Raw genomic sequence first — 13778 nt, forward strand, 5'->3', positions numbered from 1 at the left:
CGAATAAACTTTACTACTATCATGAAGTACAATACATCATGAAAAAACAATCTAGAATCAGGGGGATCCGTTGAAGCATTCGAGTTATTACCTCATAAAGTGACAGTGGTCAGAATTGTAAAAATTGGCCTGGTGCACACCACTTTCAGGGGTAAAGGGGTTGCTCATTGATTACAATGGGAAAAATGACTACAGTGCACAGGATGCTTTCATTTTTCATGTGGAAAAACTTACATGTCAGTTCTTGAGGCTTTTCTGCTTTAAACAATGGTTCCAAATTTGACTGAAATGTTGTATTTGTTTCCTCCATAGAGTCAATTATACTAGTGATGGATTTTGTAAGTTTGCTGGGGCCGCCATTCTAAATGTACTACAAGGACATCAGTTTCCAAACTATGTGGCCCAATTTGGGAATTCTCAGCCAGAAAATATATTAGACTGGGTACCAATTAATGTCATTACTACGGATCAAGCTGAAGTTCAGGTAATTTCCCCTTCTGTATATCAAATTTTAAAGCACATGATGAAAATATGAAGTTTTTTTTACCTTCACGTTTTTGTTTTGTTTTTTTTTAAACCATCACTATTATATAAATCTAAGGCTATGTATACACTGCATCTTTTAGACGCCGGCACGACCGTCAAGTTTTCCCAGGTGTTTTCCTGAATCGGTTTTGCTGGTGGTATCGCCATCGTTCTTGCAGTGGCTCTGCCTCTATACTGTGAAGAATAAACGTGTCACTTCTTTTAACCGTTTCTGAATCTAGGAGACCTTTGAATGCAATACAAATCTTTTCAGGGCAATTGAAGTGCCTCCAATTTGTGGTGAATTTATTTGCAGCCAATGTTTTTTTTAAAGAATTCGATGGCAAATCGAATTTCATAGGATTCAATCATCTCTACTTAGAGCACGAAACAAAAAAAAAATCCACAAACTAGGGAAAATGTGTATTTTTATACACAAGTGTGTTCTCGTGGTACCAAGTCGTACATGTGGGCATCACTTTGCTGCCAAATGCCTCATCAGCAGCCTTCAAGCTCTTCAAAAGGAATATAAGCTGTGGGTGTCCCCACTCAGATAGACTAGGAACTACGGTACTCCATCAGCAGCACATGAAGTGACATCACCTGGTCATTTGGGCAAAGCCAGCCGTCCAGCAATCAGAGCAAGCCTCAAGTTGTCCACTCCCCTTCCTTCTCCACATGCTCATGTTTCTGTTAGCCGGCCTCACAGTCTAGTAGTACCTTGTCAGTGTCATCATCCCTATCATACAGCACTACTTCTTGTCGTTCTTCGAGTACACAACCTTCGTCTTCTCTAGTCCATCAGCAGATCTCTATCATGTGCCTAGAAAGCAGGTGAATGCTCCTAGTCATCTGATTGTGTGCCAACTAAACACTCACCTGATCATGTTGCTGGTGGTGCAGTCGCTGCCATACCACCTTGTGGATTCAGCTGCCTTTCAAGATATTATTTTGTGCGCTCAACCTCCCTGGAAGATACTGTACTTAATTGTCATTATTTTGGCAATGCGCACACTGTGCTCTCACATGCAGGGTAATGTAGGCTGCTCTTTCAAATTGTCTTCGCGCTCCAAAGTGCACGTCACTATAGACATTTGGAAAAGCAATTAAAGCAGGGCAAAAACATGCTTTTCAAGGCCCACTGGGTGAATGTGATGCACCATTGCAACCAGGACAGTTGGTTAAGCCTCTGTAACTAGGAGCTATGTCTGTTTCCTCCACTAAACCGCGGTCATCTTTCTCCTCTCTTATCTCCTACTTAATGGACATGACACTATCCACAAAAGCAACAGAGGACAGCATTAATGCCACAAACCACCCTAATTCTTTTTATTCATTCTAAGTAAACTGCTAAGCAGTTTTACAGCTTGAAAGCATGGGGGACAGAAGTCATACACACCCTTCTGGCTTTGTAAGAGCAGAACAGTCTGCCCTAGTGCTGCCTCATTTATGACATTGGAATTTGATGGATTACATCATGCAGAAGTGAAACTTGAGCGTGAGTTACTTTGAGATCGGCCATTAGCAACTGATGAGGGTCATAAGTTGCCCACTCAAGCACTTCCAAAAAGTAACTAAATTTGTCAGTAGCGACAACTGTGGAATCAACTATGTTATCCCTCTCATATTTATCATTTAAAAAGCCACCACCAGAATGCAACAGCGGATGATGGAAATAACAGTAGTTTGTATATATTCATCCCCAACCTGTGACTGTTGGGGCCCTCAAGGACCATGTTACATGCAGCAGGAAGTGGATGAAAAGAAGCATGTGGATATTGATTTGGCAGGGGACGAGGCTGAGTGTCAAAATGATGACAACACTGGCTATGAAAAACAGTCGTTACAGCCGGGTGATTAAATTGAACAAACGGCGCCCTCCGTTCTGCTGGCAAGCTGTATGCTGGAATGACTGTAACAATACGCCTGCCAGTCCACAATCAAGCAAAGGACTCACTATTGGATAACCAAGCTTTTAAACACATACTATAAAAGCAAAATGGGGGAAAATTTTTCTGTCTTCTGAAAGGGAGTTGAAGGTAGCCTATCATCAGGATACGCGGTGTTCCCTGTTTGGCAATGTTTGCGCAAAGCTGACACCTGCTGACCGCACAGCTGACCAGGAGACTCCTCCTCTGCCAGCATTAGGCCTACAATAAGCAGAGTCAGCAACAGCTATAGTATATTTCACATGATGAATCAGATGTTCTGACATTGCGCTAACCTGATGCACTTCAGCAAACAGACGCATCAGCTGAACCATGACGCTCAGCAATACCTAGACTGTCCTTTCTCTGGCAGATGCCCTGATACTATGGACTTTTGACTCAGCAGAATATGCCCAGTTTGCTATGGGCATACTGTCACGTCCAGTCTTCAGTGTACGGCTAGAGAGGGTATTCAGCTCTGCCAGTGGCTTAGTCACACCCAAGTGGACCAAGTTAACCTCTGCAAATGTGGAAAACTTTGTTTGTCAAAAAGAATCAGGCCTGGATCACGGCCGACTGATGCCAAAGACTAGATCAGCCATAGTATCTGTCACAAAAAAGAAGGGGTAAGTAAAAACCCACAGAGTGTATAGACTATTTAAATACTAGTCCCTTTCTTTCTGTTTACCTGGGAAGATTAACCCAGCATTACTATTGTATACTAGGGCTTGTATTTGAGTAACTTACTCAGATTTGTATTGATAACTGCTGCTTGTATATGGAAGAGTTTCCCTGCATCAGTGCTCAGCAGCCTCAGATTTTATTTAGATAATTAAAACAAATATTCAAATTAATCAATAAATCAATTTGTATGGGTCTATACACTTTGGGGGTTTTTCTTAACCCTTCTTTTTTGGGACAGTGAGTTTTGCCCTGAATTTGCTCCTTTTGATATGGGTTCTTTGGATATTGACAGCCATACTGTCTGTCTGTCGTCTTCCACACTGTTCTGCCACAAGTGCAGATGGGCTGTGATTGTGTTAGCGCTCTAAACACGTAGGCCTAATGCGATGTTTTTTCATTTTTAGAGCATTCAAATAAATATTTTTTCATTTTTCCTAAAAAAAAAAAAAAAAAAAAAAAAAAATTTTTTTGCACGGTAGCTGTACTGGTCTGTCTTTCTTTTCATGTGTACTTACTTGCCTGAAACCAGATGGGCTATGCCCAGCCAAACATCTACTCCTTATCGATCATGTCATTTATACTGTACCTGCTACTTCACTGCCAGAAATCTCCTTTCCTGATCTCATTCTACTGTGCTATTTCTGCCACACATCCGCTGCGCTTGTCCAGTGCGCTGTAGAGCTATACTGTACAGCTGCTGGTAAGCAGACCTTCTCCAGGGCTAACAAACATGAAATGTCTCCTAAAATAGCATTTTTTTTTTTTCTTTACAGGCCATTGCATTTCCATTTTGAAAATAGCTAACCTGTTCAATTAATAAAGGGACAATTTTTGGACAGCTTGTGAAAAAGTCATTGTAGTTGTTTTTAGTAATTTTGAGTTTAGTTAACCTGTTGCAGATCCCAAAAAAAGGATTTTGTTTCCACGCTTAGTTGAGAAGCCATTGTTTCGTCAGTTTCTAAGCACCACACCAGTTTCTGCTCTCCAAAATGATTTTTTTTTTTTGGCTTGTATCGCTTCCTCATTTAGCAAAGAACAAAAAAACAATAGCTCTTTATACTCCACGAAGCAAAAAAAAAAAAAAAAACCTCTTCCGGATGCGCTGCATCTGTATGAAACACCTGCAAAGCAGGCATCTGCCCCCTAAAAGGCTTTTTTTTTTTTTTTAACCATGTACAAGTGTAGTTGACACTATATAAATGACTTTATATATATGACAGACGCTGCACAGTGATTGGTGAAGGAAGGGGAGGCTCAATACCCAGAAACCCACCAGTCAAAATAATGTTCTGACGTCTGCAGCATCTGCGTGAGCTCCACGAACAGAGCGGTGTAGGGGCTCAAACAGTAAGTCTTTGGATCCATACATTCACTGTCAGAGAGCAGTCTACAGACCCATAGCAGTGCAAGCTCATGCAGCAAATGCAGACTTCAGTATTTTGACTGGTTCGGTCCTGAAACCTCCACTGATCAGCAAGAAGGACTGAGCAGCGCATGTCATACATAAAAACTTTTATATAGTGACAGTTAAACATTTGAGGCTGCTTAAAGGGACTTACCACAGTATTGTTAAATGGGCTGTTGGTTACCATCCATTATCTGCTAGCCAGATATCTGTTGGATGTCATTTGGACTTTAAAACACAACCTTGGCAAAAAGCTACAAAAAAAAAAAAAAAAAAGTGTCATAGACTGTGTATTACACATATCAAGGTTTTGTAACATTTAGGCTGTGTGCCCACAATCCGGAGCCGCTGCAGGGTTGACACTGCGGACTTATGCAGCGGCCAGATTTTACAGCATAGTGGACATGGGATTTCTACAAACCCCAGCCACTATGTGTCTGCGGCTCACCCACAGAAACGGACATGCGGCGCGTCTTTCCAGACCGCAGCATGTCAATAAACTCCGGCGGGTCCGCATGTGGGCTTTCCCCATAGACCTAACCTCTGAAGGAAGTCCACATGTGGAAACAAAAAAAAACAATTGTGCTGCTCATTAGCATATTGGGCTTCTCCGCAGCGTCGGGGCCACAGCAGGCTCTGGATCGTGGGAACGTAGCCTTCGATTTGCAGCCAATTTTTTTTTTTTTTCCATTTGTTGAAGCTGGAGAGTTAGAAATTTGCCCATCTCCAATTAGGATCAATCTTTGACACACAAGTGTGAATGAAACAGAATGGAAATTTGGAACCCCTGTTGTAGGTTCAACCAAAATCACCATTACATATAAACTATATAATTACCAGTGTGTCCACAATCCTAATGTGTCAGGTAAAAGTGTAGTAGAGATGCAGTTGAACTCTTCACCTAGTTACTAAATAGCATAATCAAACCAAGTACCAAAGAATTATTTATTTTTGGAAGGTTATGTGGAATAGCTTGCTTTAAGATTTTTTTTCTTCTATCATTTTGTTCTTGATATCAAGGGTTTATGCACAATCCCAGTTTCTTTAAAGTTGGAAGTTAGATGGACAAAATTTGGCTCTTTAGAGAACCCGCAGGCTCAGATTGTGAGTGTGGAGAAGAACATCGCCTTTGCTTCTTTCCCAGTAAGTAGTTAGATTTGTATGTATAGTAGGAATCTCCATAAAGATTAGCTAAACCTATAATTTGTGCTGCTTTTTTTTTTTTTTTTTTTTTTTACATATATAACATCTCAGACTGAGCATAACTGCTAAAATATTTTATGCTACATAGGTACAGTAAAATGGAGGAACAGCTAATCATGCAATGCATTTTGTTTACAGAATAATCTAGAAGGTACAAGATTTGTACAAATTGCTTCCTCAGTGACGTTCCTTGATTTGTCACAGTCGGCAAGTCCTGGCTACAAAGCACGACCTACCATTGATGCTAAATTGCCCTTTGATTTCTTCCACCCATTTCTATAAAAGCACAGGTAAAACATTACTTGGTTATCTGGCTTACTTAGTCAAATATTTATGAAGCTCTGTAAATGATTGGGCAGCTTGAGGCCTTCTGTTTGGTGTGTGTATTTAATAACTTAGGGAACCTGTCATGTCCCGATGCCCTCCAACCCAGCAGTATTCATATATGTATTACTAAATTCCCTGCCTAACCAGTCCTTTTATAATGTTAGTCACTTAAATCAGTGTTCAAAAAAGTATTGATAAGCTCAATTTTTATTATGCTAATTAGCCCTTTGACTAGTCAAAGGGGTGTTTGTTTCCCTAGACTAGTTGTGTCTCTCTGCATGTTATCACGAGGGCATCATAACGATTTGCAAGAGCTGGCGCGCAGCTTTCTAAAGGCATGTCATTGCGCTTCTGAAGCCAGGTGTATGCTTCCCTGCTTCAGAGGCGCATTGTATATGACCAGAAGGGCAGAAGACTGCTCACGTCCCATCTCCTGCACTTTCGGTCATGCGCAGTGCGCCTTTGAAGCCCGGAAGCATATACCTGGCTTCAGAGGCGCAATGATGCGGAAGAATAGTGCCACATGCATGAGCAAGATTTGCAGGAAGCTGGCGATGAAGTCGGCTCTTGCAAATCATGTTATCATGTCCAAAAGGGGCATGATAACATGCAGAGGGATGACTAGTCTGACTAGTTGATGGGGCGTTAGTTTCCCCAAAGGGCTAATTAGCATAAGAAAAACGGAGCTTATAAATACTTTTTTTTAAGCATGGATTTAAGTGACTAACATTATGAAGGGCTGATTAGGCAGGGATTTTAGTAATACATATATGAATGTTGCTGGGTTGGGGGCATGGGTGACATGACAGTTTCCCTTTAACATTTCTGAAGTAAAAAGCTTTCCACTTTTTTTTATATTACAAAAAAGATAATCTATAAGAACACTCCACCTTTATATTTTTCATTAACAGGGTTACACGTGCCACCACTATTTGTAGGATTTTATGTACATTTCTAAAACAGTCTTGTAGAAATCCTACTTAAATTAGAAAACTTATTGTATGGCAGTTTTTTGTGCTCTTCTCTAATTCACTTATTGAAGTTAATCTTTTTTAGACTGATCTGCTGTCTCAGCAATAAAGGAGAAATGAATATGGAAGATAAAGCAAAGAAACCAAAACACCCATCACGAATACATAAGCAGCTAGCATATGGACAATGTCTAGTCTGTGGCCAAGTTTCGAGGGTGGTGTTTAGGAGAAGGTGCTTGGACACCATTTTATGACACTTTGTCAAACTACACTAAATTTAAGTGTAAATCTATGCCAGCCCATACTAGGTCTAGATCTGACTTTCTGGCAAGTGTGCCTAGTTTAGAGGTACATCTCCGGCTGTCCATCTTACTCCTGCGCATTTTACCTAGTAACGGTAGTGGTTGTAGATTGATGCTTTTAAGTTATCGGCTGCTAAAAGCACAGATATCTGAATGGCCCCTATACACAACACCTCCACTTGGTCTCATCAAGAGGCACTTTATAGTCATCATCAGCATAAAATCTGACTGGGAAGTACAAGACTGTAGCAGATAGAAGAAAGCAAGAAAAATACTTGAAGCAATCCTTGCATCTGGTGGCTGGTCCATCAAACTTTATTTTGGTCCAATAAAACATTTTATACATACATTTTTAGTACTTTGTTTGGAGTGTGTACAAAAATCACATTAATTAAAAATGTACATGTTTTATACCGTAAGATTAAATATTTTGATAAATCAAACAGTTTTTTTTGCATTGGCTCATTACTCAACATTTATATAAACAGCTAAAATACAATTTCCAATATCCATCTGATATCTTCAAGCAATGTTTGTGTTGAAAGCTTCAGGAAATATGTTATTTTGCTGTAATAATGTCTGAAGTCTTGAAATCTCTTGCTCCTGTGAAGTGCAAGAACTTAAATTTAGATTAAACTTTCAGGCATGATCAGACAAAGCAAACATGCAGAAAATACAACCCCAGTTCTATTACCAAACCCCCAGATCTGGACACTGATTTAATTTTTTGCAAAATCAGCTTACCTACTTAAAGCCACTCTTCCATTGTATTTCACTACTTGATTGAAAGCTGAAGAGGCGGCACTTCAGAATCTCTGTAGTGGAATGGCGCGGAGCCTGCTCTCTTCTCAGCTGTGAGAGTTTTCTCTCTGGCTCTGGCTGACACACAAACTGTCCCCCTCAGTGTTTGGTGGCTCTGTAGCAATTTTTGATGTCTTTTCAATCAGCTGTTTAGGTGACTGGCTACATGAATAATTGCTTATAGTGTCAAAGTAAAACCTATAAACACTATAAGCAATTATACATGTAGGTAGTTGCATAAATATCTGATTGCAGGTGCTACAGAAAACTGCACTGCAGAAACTGCCATATACCTGAGCGCGGACATGACAATTCCACTCCTGAGCCTCAACCTGTCAAATCGCGCACAGCTTTACGCTAACAGCAGAGGGGAGCTGTATTAGACCTGCATAAGGAAGATGCGAGCAACACGATAAGCAGGACTTTAACCCCTTCATGACCGGAGCATTTTCCATTTTTGCATTTTCATTTTTTGCTCCCCTTTTTCCCCAGAGCCATAGCTTTTTTATTTTTCATTCAATATGGCCATGTGAGGGCTTATTTTTTGCAGGACAAGTTGTACTTTTAAACGCCATCACTGGTTTTATCATATCAATAGCCAGGGAAGGGGCCTTGGATGCTGGCCCCCTCCGAGGCTAATATCATCAGCCCTTAGAGGTCCCAGAACTGGCGCATCCATAAGATGCACCAAATCTGGCGCTTAGCCTCCACTCTTCCCACTTGACCTGGTGCAGTGGCAAGTGGGGTAATAGGGTTGGGGGTTCATGTCAGCCTTGTATTGGCGGCTGACATTAAGCCCAGGTTAGTAATGGAGGGAGTCTTCTAGACTCCCCCATTACTAACCCCGTAGTAAGGTTTTCGAAATAAAGACAAGGCCAGAATAAAGTCTTTTATTGCAATAAAATTCCACACGGTTTTAACCATTTATTTAGAAATAAAAAAAAACACTGTATACTCACTTAACGCCCAATCCCCAGAGCCCTCATCTCCTGTAAGAAACCAAAAATAAAAAAACAACAATATCCCTCACCTGTCCGCCGTTATGATGTAATCCACAGTGTCCCACGACGATCCGGGTCACTTTTACAACAGCCACATCAGCAATCACTGGTGTAACTGTTGTAGAAGACAGCACTCTATACACTGACAGGAGTGTAATTGTTCCCGACAGTGTATAGCACAGAGTTGCTGGTACTGAGGTTACTGGAGTTCAAACAGCTGAAGATCAGCTGAAAGCTTCGGTGCCCTCACTTACTGCATCAGTGTTGCATTGGAAAATTCTCATGCAGCACCGATGCTGTAAGTGAGGGCACCGGAGCTCTCAGCGGATCTTCGGCTGTTTGAGCTCTACTCAGCGCTATACACTGTCGGGAGCGATCGCGCTCCAGTCAGTGTAGCGCCGGCTGATTGTATCACTGTGGGACACTCTGGTGAATGTAAAAAGGTGTTTTGTATTTTATACTTTTTTTTTTTTTTTTTTCTCTTCTTCTTCTTCTACACAGTGCACAGACGCTGGCTGAGGAGACTACTTCTCCCCTCAGCAACGCCTGATCCTGCTGTTATCAGCGGGAGCGGCCGTCGGATGATGGGAGGAGTAGTCTCCCGCAGGCAATTCTTTGTGCATTTTTGCTGTGTTTTTGATTCATTGACTTGAATGGAGTCAAATACGCAGCAAACATCGGCAGCAGATATGCAAATATATTTATACCTGCGTTTTTTGCTGCGGATTTGACTGACTCAATTAAAGTCAATTGGTGAAAAACGCTGCATAAACGCATAAATGCACCCCGAGTCTGCAGGACAACTTGAATTTCTTTGGCACTTGATTGAGGCCACTTATTCACCATCTGGACTATCCTGCACTGCAACCTTTCATCAATTTTTCTCTGCTGTCCAGGGAGATTAGCTACAGTGGCATGGGTTGTAAACTTCTTGATTATGTTGTGCACCATGGATAAAGGAACATCAATATCTCTGGAGATGGACTTGAACTAAAATTGTTGAACTATACCAACAATCTCAAGGTTACAAGTTCTCTTCTCCATGCTTAGTGTGGCGCACACAGACACAAATGCAAAGATTGAGTAAACTTTTCCTTTTATCTGGTTTTCATACTGCCCACACCTGTTACTTGCCACAGGAGAGTTTGTTTCAAGCATGTGATGCTTGTGTGAAATTATGTCCAATTTGCCTTTTTCCTGTGTTTTTTTTTTTCGTGTTGTTGCAATACACACAAATGAAATGAACATGTGTATAACAGAACGTGTAATTGCAATCATTTTCTGGGAGGAATACTTCATTTTCTGGAACAAATTTCAAGGGTGCCAACACTTTCAGCCATGACTATGTGTGTTACTTACCAGCCCCTTGTGAAAATGAAAGTGTTTGAGGTAAGCAAAAGAAAACGGACCCCACAGTTTGCTGTGAAGTGTCTCCAGAGTATGCATATACTCCATAAGTGGGCAGAAACTTTTGGATACATGGCAATACTCAATAGGGAAGGAGTGCTATATGACTTTTGGAGCACAGTTTTGTGCTACGATTGTAACTGCCATGTTACATTAGGAAAACCCCAAAGGTGCCAAAACAGCAGAGATTCTCAAAGAATAACACTATTTTTGAAACAGAAAATAGGAGGAATGATCCAACGTATAGGCTATAAACTGGAATAAAACATAGCTTTTATTGAGCCATTAAAAAAATGCTGCTACCACCATAAGTCTTAGTGCACACAAGGATCACAGCTGTCTCGACTTTCTACACGTCAATGTTATTAACTTTAGAGGATGATGATAATGTGTGCCACGATCATTTTTATTTCACTTTTGTCTATGCTAATCATACTGACCTCAGAGACTAGTGAGCACATGATAACTATTATCTTTAATAATACCTTACCTTTACTTACCAACTTACCTTTATATGCTCACTAGTCCACAGTTCAGACAGACCATGATTAAGACTGCACATCGAAATGCGTAAAGGTCGAGACAGCTGTGATCCTTGTGTGCACTAAGACTTATTATGGTGGTAGCAGCATTTTTTAATGGCTCAATAAAAGCCATGTTTTATTCCAGTTTATAGCCTGATACGCTGGGTCATTCCTCCTATTTTCTGATTCATGAACCAGGCTGCTCTGGCTGGATCCGAGCGAGGCTGCGACTGCACCACACCCCAATGGTGAGCGGACTTTACTTACTTTTTTTTCTACCATTTTTTAAACCACTGCATTCCTACATGCATTCATTGAGGGGTGTAGTGAGCATTTTAAACACAGATGATTCACAGAATTTTATATTGTTGGGCTGTGAAAAAGGACTTTTTAAAAAAAAAAAAAAAAGTTGCTTATGCCCCAAATTTTCATTTGTACACAGGGCAACAGAATAAAAAGCACAAACAGTTTGTAAGGCAATTTCTCCTAAATATCCACTGTGTGTTCATAAACTACTGTTTAAGAACAGAAAGGATGGATCATCATTTTGGAGAGCAAATTTTGATGGAATGGTAGATGGGAGTCATGTCACATTAGCAAAGCCTGTGAGGTGTCCGAAGTTTGCAAAATGACCCCATTTTACATACTACAGCCATCCATGAATTCATCTAGCAGTGTAGTGAGCCTGTTGATACCACAGCTGTGTCTCAGAATTTTTGGCCATCAGGATGTGAAGATGTATGTATGTATGCATGCATGTACAGTACAGACCAAAAGGTTTCTGAGGTATTGTAGAATTTACAATAGATATCACTCATGTAATGTAAGAAGTGAAATCTTGGCCTTGTACTATATATACAGTACAGACCAAAAGTTTGGACACACCTCATTTAAAGATTTTTCTGTATTTTCATGACTTTGAAAATTGTACATTCACACTGAAGGCATCAAAACTATGAATTAACACATGTGGAATTATATACTTAACAAAAAAGTGTGAAACAACTGAACATATGTCTTATATTCTAGGTTCTTCAAAGTAGCCACCTTTTGCTTTGATGACTGCTTTGCACACTCTTGGCATTCTCTTGATGAGCTTCAAAAGGTAGTCACTGGAAATGGTTTTCAATTCACAGGTGTGCCCTGTCAGGTTTAAGAAGTGGGATTTCTTGCCTTATAAATGGGGTTGGGACCATCAGTTGTGTTGTGCAGAAGTCTGGTGGATACACAGCTGTTGGTCCTACTAAATAGACTGTTAGAATTTGTATTATGGCAAGAAAAAAATAGCTAAGTAAAGGAAAACGAGTGGACATCATTACTTTAAGAAATGAAGGTCAGTCAGTCTGAAAAATTGGGAACACTTTCAAAGTTTGCCCAAGTGTAGTTGCGAAAACCATCAAGCGCTACAAAGAAACTAGCTCATATGAGGACTGCCCCAGGAAAGGAAGACCAAGAGTCACCTCTGCTTCTGAGGATAAGTTTATCCGAGTCACCAGCCTCAGAAATCGCAGGTTAACAGCAGCTCAGATTAGAGACCAGGTCAATGCCACACAGAGTTCTAGCAGCAGACACATCTCTACAACAACTGTTAAGAGGAGACTTTGTGCAGCAGGCCTTCATGGTAAAATAGCTGCTAGGAAACCACTGCTAAGGACAGGCAACAAGCAGAAGAGACAAGTTTGGGCTAAAGAACACAAGGAATGGACATTAGACCAGTGGAAATCTGTGCTTTGGTCTGAGGAGTCCAAATTTGAGATCTTTGGTTTCAACCACCGTGTCTTTGTGCGATGCAGAAAAGGTGAACGGATGGACTCTACATGCCTGGTTCCCACCGTGAAGCATGGAGGAGGAGGTGTGATGGTGTGGGGGTGCTTTGCTGGTGACCCTGTTAGGGATTTATTCAAAATTGAAGGCATACTGAACCAGCATGGCTACCACAGCATCTTGCAGCAGCATGCTATTCCATCCGGTTTGCGTTTAGTTGGACCATCATTTATTTTTCAACAGGACAATGACCCCAAACACACCTCCAGGCTGTGTAAGGGCTATTTGACCAAGAAGGAGAATGATGGAGTGCTACGCCAGATGACCTGGCCTCCACAGTCACCAGACCTGAACCCAATCAAGATGGTTTGGGGTGAGCTGGACCGCAGAGTGAAGGCAAAAGGGCCAACAAGTGCTAAGCATCTCTGGGAACTCCTTCAAGATTGTTGGAAGACCATTTCTGGTGACTACCTCTCGAAACTCATCAAGAGAATGCCAAGAGTGTGCAAAGCAGTCATCAAAGCAAAAGGTGGCTACTTTGAAGAACCTAGAATATAAGACATATTTTCAGTTGTTTCACACTTTTTTGTTAAGTATATAATTCCACATGTGTTAATTCATAGTTTTGATGCCTTCAGTGTGAATGTACAATTTTCATAGACATGAAAATACAGAAAAATCTTTAAATGAGAAGGTGTGTCCAAACTTTTGGTCTGTACTGTAATATATATATATATATATATAAATAAAAACTATGGGGCTAAAATATTTTAGTACAAGACATTAATTTTTTTTTAAGGGTTAAAAAGGGAGAAATCAAACCACATAATTTATTATTACACAATTTTTCCTGAAAGCAGCAATACCCCATATATGAAGCTGGAAATTATCTGGCAACACATCAAGGCTTAGAAAAAAAAGGAGAACTCACACTTC

General features: G+C 40.6%; 2 protein-coding genes across 3 annotated transcripts in view; one reads left to right on the forward strand and one right to left on the reverse strand.

The window, feature by feature from the left end:
* Positions 1-7790, forward strand: part of TCTN1 (tectonic family member 1) — a 78129-nt gene extending 70339 nt beyond the window's left edge. Inside the window, exons 12-15 of one of the 2 annotated variants that reach the window (XM_073676312.1) lie at positions 313-484; positions 5563-5685; positions 5884-6035; positions 7129-7790. In XM_073676312.1, the coding sequence (XP_073532413.1) occupies positions 313-484; positions 5563-5685; positions 5884-6027 (439 nt within the window). In that variant the 3' untranslated portion in view covers positions 6028-6035; positions 7129-7790. The remainder of the gene's footprint in view (positions 1-312; positions 485-5562; positions 5686-5883; positions 6036-7128) is intronic. The other variant, XM_073676313.1, reaches the window with a different exon arrangement.
* Positions 7530-13778, reverse strand: part of HVCN1 (hydrogen voltage gated channel 1) — a 61783-nt gene continuing 55534 nt past the window's right edge. Inside the window, exon 6 of the mRNA XM_073676315.1 lies at positions 7530-7948. Within this exon, the coding sequence (XP_073532416.1) occupies positions 7868-7948 (81 nt within the window). The 3' untranslated portion in view covers positions 7530-7867. The remainder of the gene's footprint in view (positions 7949-13778) is intronic.

This window comes from Phyllobates terribilis, unplaced genomic scaffold (genome assembly GCF_046119375.1).
Source record: "Phyllobates terribilis strain yellow unplaced genomic scaffold, ASM4611937v1 Scaffold_1__5_contigs__length_1240528914, whole genome shotgun sequence".
Classification (NCBI taxonomy): Eukaryota; Metazoa; Chordata; class Amphibia; order Anura; family Dendrobatidae; genus Phyllobates; species Phyllobates terribilis.